General features: G+C 45.8%; 1 protein-coding gene and 1 non-coding gene across 4 annotated transcripts in view; both read right to left on the reverse strand.

The window, feature by feature from the left end:
- Positions 1-5,852, reverse strand: part of TUFT1 (tuftelin 1) — a 52,390-nt gene extending 46,538 nt beyond the window's left edge. For 2 of the 3 annotated variants that reach the window (XM_014560852.2, XM_006186663.3), the window contains exon 1: positions 5,697-5,852. In XM_014560852.2, coding sequence (XP_014416338.1) covers positions 5,697-5,756 — 60 coding nt within the window. In that variant the 5' untranslated portion in view covers positions 5,757-5,852. The remainder of the gene's footprint in view (positions 1-5,696) is intronic. The other variant, XM_006186664.3, reaches the window with a different exon arrangement.
- On the reverse strand, positions 3,256-3,385 carry LOC116658863. The gene has a single exon (XR_004314154.1). It is a non-coding gene; the product is annotated as a small nucleolar RNA SNORA11 (small nucleolar RNA).
- Positions 5,853-6,522: the final 670 nt, after the last annotated feature.

Below are 6,522 nucleotides of genomic sequence, written 5' to 3' on the forward strand. Positions count from 1 at the left end.
TAATGGAGGTACTGGGGACCCTGTGCATGCCAAGCACACACTCTACCACTGAGGTGTACCCTCTCCCCCTAGAATTCACTCATTCCTTTGGAGTAAGCATCAATGACTCCAGATGAAACCTCTTTTAAAAATGCAAATATTCTGACCCAGCAAGTCCAATCCTAGGTATTTCTTTCCAAGAGAAATTAAAACATATGCCTACACAAAACTTGGAAACAAATGTTCACAGCAGTATTATTCATAATAGACAAAAAGTAGAAATCACCCAGAAGTCCACTAACATTTATTTAAGATGAACGTATGTCACAATATATCCATATGATGGAATATTATTCAGCCATAAAAAGGAATGAAATATTGATTCATGTTACAACATGGACCAACCTTAAAAACAGCACACTTACTGAAACAAGCCAGTCACAAAGGATCACATATGATTACGTTTTGATAGAATATTTCAAGCAGGCAAATCATAGAGAAAGAAACTGGTAAGGTGAGGGGAGGGGCTGGAGGAAAATGGGGAGTGACTGCTAATGGGTCAGGATTTCTTTATGGGGTGACGAAAATGTTCTAAAATCAGTTGTGTTGATTACTACAACTCTGGAAATATACTACAAACCATTGAATTGTATACTTTAAATTATATCTCAGTAAAGCTTTTATAAAAAGAAAATGAAGCCTATAGTAAGCCTTCAATAAATCACAGCATTAGTTTAAAAAAAAAAAAAGAGTGGGGCTCAGGAAAGACTTGGCATTAAACTAACTCAGATTCTGAGGTCCCAAAGGAATGACATCTATTCCAGGGTAAAGACAAAGGTTCAGCCTACAGCTGATATAAAATTTCAAATCCATTCAGGCATTGAGAGAACCCCTCTGGCCTAGACTGACCAAGATTTTTAAAAAGTAGAGACAATTGAGGGGAGTGGGTAAGAGCAAATACTCTAAGGACAGCACTGATTAGAATACTTAAAGGGAATCACCTTATCAGAGAGCCCAGAGCATCATGGAATACCAGCTGCCTTGGCCATGAGGTCAGAAAGAGGAGGAGGAGGAAATGAGCCCAGAGGGAGATGCTAAAGTATGAACCCTGACTAAGACAGTTCCGGCTGAGTTGGGACTAGCAAAGGTTACTCAGGTCTTCAACCAGGGTCTACCTATAGGTCCCTTCTCATCCTCAAGATTGCCCACTGGCAGAGGAAAGGGGAAAAGAACAGGTAAGAGCAAACATCAACATAATGACCAGACCAGAGAGTTCCCAGACTCTTTCTCCATCCCTCGACCAGGGGAAGTTAAAACAGTCTAGCCAGTGAGTGACACACAGAAGCAACAACTAACACTGAGCGCTCACCAAGTGCCAGGCGCTGTGCTTAATATTTCATATGCATTCCTCACAATAACCTTACGGAAAGGGTGCAATTATCACCCCCGTTTTACAGATGAGGAGACAGAGATTGAAGAGATGAAGTAATTTACCAAAGTGACCTTGGCCAAAGCAAACACTGAAGCGCTGACTATAGTTCACCGGGTCAGATTCCCAGAACTAGGCTCTTAATCACAAGGCTATTAAAAGAAATCCTAGTTTAGTCAAAAACTGTTGTAATCACATTGGGAAGATGGGAGAAGGAAAAGGGAGCATGTGAGGGGTGGGAGTATAAACTTTCCTATAATTCCTACAACCGGAAGGCAATGACGTCTACAACTGATAAATCAAGAAGTACCACTATAAGCACACTATTTAGAAACATGGCAGTAAATTCTACAAAAGAGAGTTGAAAGTGGTAACTTCCAGGGGGCAGGACTTGGGTAGGGAATAGCTTACTTTTAAAGGCCTTTTGATATTATGAGCTCTTTTTAAAATCATGCACATACACTCCTTTGATTAAAAAAATGACTATGTAAGAAAATCAGAGATCATTCAAATCAGAGTCTAATGTAGTGAACCTCTGTTGCTTTTGCCACACAGTTTCCATCCTCCTCCACTGATAACAGCACTTAGGTTTTGCTTTGGAGAATTTCCCTCCTTCACTGGGTAATCTGATGGGTCTGTCAATCAAGGAACCGCAATCCGCCCTGGCCAAAGGGGCAGAGGGAACAAGGGGCCAATGACACCCTCTCCCTGGACTCTTGAGCAGAATGGCAAAAAGACCTAAAACAGCTGGAACCAATTCACCCAAAAGCAGAAGCCCTCCATCACTTTCTTCCACCTATCGAGGCCCCAGGACTGCCTCGGGTCGGACTTTTTAAACTTTCCCTTAAATTCTGTAAGCCGCCCATTTCCTTCTAATAAATTCCTCTCCTTAAGTTAGCTGGAGCCATTCTCTGTTGCTTAATGGGAATGTCTAATAAAAATGAGTTTGAGGGTAATTTGTGCTTTTATTTGCCAGTATAACTTACTATAGTGGCTTGCAAACTTTTTGGACCTAAAAAAAAGTATTTAACATCATAATCAAAGAAACACACACATATATACAATATGTATATGTGTGTGTGTGTGTGTGTGTGTGTATATATATATATATATATATATATATATATATATATATATATATATATATATATATATATATAACTGAAACAAAAGTTTTGCCCAAAATGTCTACCCTAACACTCGTAGAGTGTTAATTCTAGTTCCTTTTTTATTTTAGGACTTTTTTTTTAGAGCAGTTTTAGGTTTACAACAAAATTGACAGGAAGCTACAGAACTCTCCCAAATACCCCCTCCCACACACATGCATAGCCATTATCAATATCATTCACCAGAATACCTACTTTTTTTTAACCAAGGATGAACAGATACTGACACGTCATAGTCACTCAAAGTCCACAGATCACCTTAGGGTTCATTCTAATGAAGTGAATAATGTTGTATGTTCGATGCGTTTGGACAAAAGAATGACATAGTCCATCATTATAACATCATACAAAGTATTTTCACTGGCCTGAAAAAACTTCTATACTATGTACATTCATCTTCCCTCACACAACAAAATCCTGGCAACCACTGATCTTTTTACTGTCTCCATAGTTTTGCCTTTTCCAGAATGGCATATAGTTGGAATCCTTTCCTTCCTTTCTTTCTCTTGAAAAGAGAGGTTCAAAGTCTTCATGTCTGTAAGACCATTCATGGCCCACCCATGCATGAATTGGACAGGCTCTAGATGGCAAACTCTTCCACTAAAAACTACAGCTTTTCCTCCAACATTGAACCCTGCCTCACGGGTCCCGCACAGCAACCACATGGAGATGCAGGGGGACATAGGTAGGGTATTTGTTCACAGGAAGGGCGCATGTTTTGTGCCCCTTGTCACAATGAATCCAGATTCCTGTTCAGTGTGTTGTGAACAGAGGAGTCATTTCTTCAGGCTTCCTGCTCTGAGCACATCATCTACTTCTTTTTTAATGCTGGTTCTGACCCACTAAGTTGATGTCAGTGATTATGTGATTATGATCAGCAGTTTGAAAAACACTGGCTCCCTGTACCTGCCTCCAACAATAAAAGCAGCCCAGAGAATAAATTTGCCTTATTTCCATGTCCATGTTTGGTGCACTAAGGCACATGGCCTGGCTGGTGAAGAAATATCAACACAGTCCCAGGGTTCCAACACTCACTAGGACACACTAGTCAGTTAAAACTGTCTACACTGCTGACATGGGAGAAACGTCTGATCGTTTATTTATTCACTCACTCAGCACATGTGCTGAGCACTTAGTCAATGGTGTGAATGTACCACAAGCTCCTGCGGACTGTCCAGAGCCATAAATTCTATCTGCTGGGTGGCTCAGAGGAGAGGAATCCAGAACAAAGCCTGTCTCCTGACTGATTGATTGTTTACCATCTCCTCCCCTCCCTTAAGAGCTCAGGAATGTCTCCAACACCAGATCTGCGCAATAGTTATTTCATTCCCACCTTTGAAGTAAAACAACTCTCAAGTCTAGCCTAGAAAGAAGGAATAAAAAGGAACTTGTGTCTCCCCCTGTTCTACAGGTCTCTCATTATCAGCTTCAAACTAATCTATGGCTGGAGATTGTCTGAATTCTTCACTATTTTCCAATTCACTCTTTCTGCCCCCACCAGACAAGCAGAAAAACAGCAAAGGACAGAAGAAGGTGTCAGTTCATTCCCAGCATTGCCCGTGACTGGGATTTAAGACTTTTCTGGATCTCTTTTCTACAGCAAGCAAAAAGAAGCCCAAACACCCCTCTCCTTTATTTTCTTCATACCCTGTTCCTTGACTCAATCATTCCAGAACAGTGAGCAAGTGCATGGAGCAGGACTTGTGGCTGACACAACAGAGAATGGATTCTTTCCATCTCTTCTGCGTCCCATAGCAGAGGGAGCAGAGAGCGGTAAGCTACAGAAGATGAGGGATGGGGAGAACTGAGTTTGGGCAGTAGCGTGACCTGTGTTGTAATGTGGTAGAAAAACTTCACAACCTGGGCAGAAATGGAGAGGGGACTGTGAACAGAATTAATTGATCATCTATATCCTAAACTTGAAATGATTAACTATTTCATAAATATTCTTTAAAGAGCCATAATCCAGGTGCAGATGGGTTAGCTCTATCTCAAGGGCGTGCTGAGACAGGAAGAGGGGAAGGGAACCAGACACAGAGTTGGGGGGTGGGTAAAGGGAGGGATAAAAACTTCCATTTCACTTTCCCCTACAACAGCTTGGAAACTTGATGAAATAGTACACATCTATCCTAGGTTAAGTTCCCCAGCAGAGCCTAGAAATACTCAGCCACAAGTTACCCTCCTTTGCCTCTGGAGGAGAAAAAAACTCATACGGTCTGCTGCGGTGAGGAGAACAGGGGCTGGGAGTCAAGGGAGTTAGGGGAGCAGGGCAGACGGGTCAGCCCTGGAGCAGACGCGTTAGCACTCCTCTCCCCTCACAATCACACTCCATCCAAAAGCCCTCGCGTAGGTCACTTGCCTCACCTTCTCAGCCCTGGTTCTGGCATTCCCTCCATTCACTTGCCCTGGGCTTGGTGGCTAGAGACGGAAGCAAAACCAACAAAACGTCCCAGGAAGCAATCGGTTGGCCGATGAGGGGAGGGGAGCAGAACTGAACGCGGGCAAGAGGAGAAATCCGAACAGAGATGGTTACCCTCAAAAAGACAGCCCTATCCCTCCTAACGAAAGGCAAGAGTCCCCGGCCAACCTCGGCGTACTTGGAGTTCTACCGCCCCCACCCTTCAGTCCAGGACCTAGGGTTTCACTCCCTATCCTTTGTCTTGCTACTGATCACCCAAAGCACCATGAAGTTCTTTGAAGGACCTCTGAGGTCACCAGGACCCACAGAAAAGCCTAATCCCCCTCGTCGGGAACCGAAGTCCAAATGAACGCAGGGGGTCCCGTCCTCGGGGCTCCCCCTTCGACGACCCAACTAGCCGCCCACAGGGAGCCTGAGTAGCACGCACTGGAGACCCGCGCCGAGTCCCGGGCGGGAGCCGCAGTGTCCTCTCGAAGGGCAGGGACGCCCCGAGTTCTCGAGCCTCAGAAGAGTCTTCATGCGCGACTCCCCAGGACTCCCATTGCCTGCCGCGAGGCGGCCGAAAGAGCGAAGCGCCGGGAGGCGCTGACCACACCGAGCGCAGGGCCGGCCGATGTCAGGGAACTCGCGCGCGGCACGGGAGAGGCGGAATTGGAAACCGAGAATACCGAGGGAGGGCGGCGGCGCGGCCGCTTTTCCTTACCGCGGTCTGTCCCTCCGGATGCACGCCCACCAGGGTACACCAGTTACGCGTCCCGTTCATCTTCTTCCGCAGGGGTCGCAACACAGAGACCAACCATCGGCCCTGCGGTCCGGCTCTTACTAGGCGGCCGCGCGCCGAAGTGCCGGCTTGTATAGGCGCGTCAGGGGTGGGGCTGGCAATAGGACACGCCCCCAGGACGCCGCTCGCCAACGAACGGGAGCAAAAGGGCGATGTGGGCGTGGCCTGATAGCTTCAGATCACGCCCATCTGCTTTCGGTCAGATTTACCTAAAGGTGGGGCTTGGAAGCTACTTAACCGCTTAAGTGAAGTTTTGCCTAGTTAAATGATTGTACCTCAAACATTAGTCTGCCCTCTCCTTTCAACTCCAAGACCAGTGTTCGTAAGAAAGAAGCACCGTGCCAGCCCCTGGAGGATGAGGCGTTGGAAAAAGCTTCCATACATTCTCCTCTCCCTATATATAGGCCAGCCTGTAGGCTTTGTGGAGCTGAGCAAACCTTTCCTCTACCATATAGATCCAGGGCCAGCTCATTCAGACTGGCCTAAGCCAGTCTGGCAAGTGCGCTTCCCTGGCAGGAAGCCCAGGCCAAAGTCAAAGCCAGCTTGACTCTGGGTGGGGCTTGTTTTGCAGAAGCTGTTATACCAAAGCTGTCCTTACATGGATGGGAGAGGCGGGACACATTGCCTTAAAAGGAATTTGCATCCTTGAGAAAGGATGAACGTCAACTTCTCCAAAAGCATTTGCTCCCCTAGCCCAGGTTAGCATCTTAAGGGCCTAGCATGGTTAAGCATGGCCTTGGAGCCTCTT

Source organism: Camelus ferus, chromosome 21 (genome assembly GCF_009834535.1).
Source record: "Camelus ferus isolate YT-003-E chromosome 21, BCGSAC_Cfer_1.0, whole genome shotgun sequence".
NCBI lineage: Eukaryota > Metazoa > Chordata > Mammalia > Artiodactyla > Camelidae > Camelus > Camelus ferus.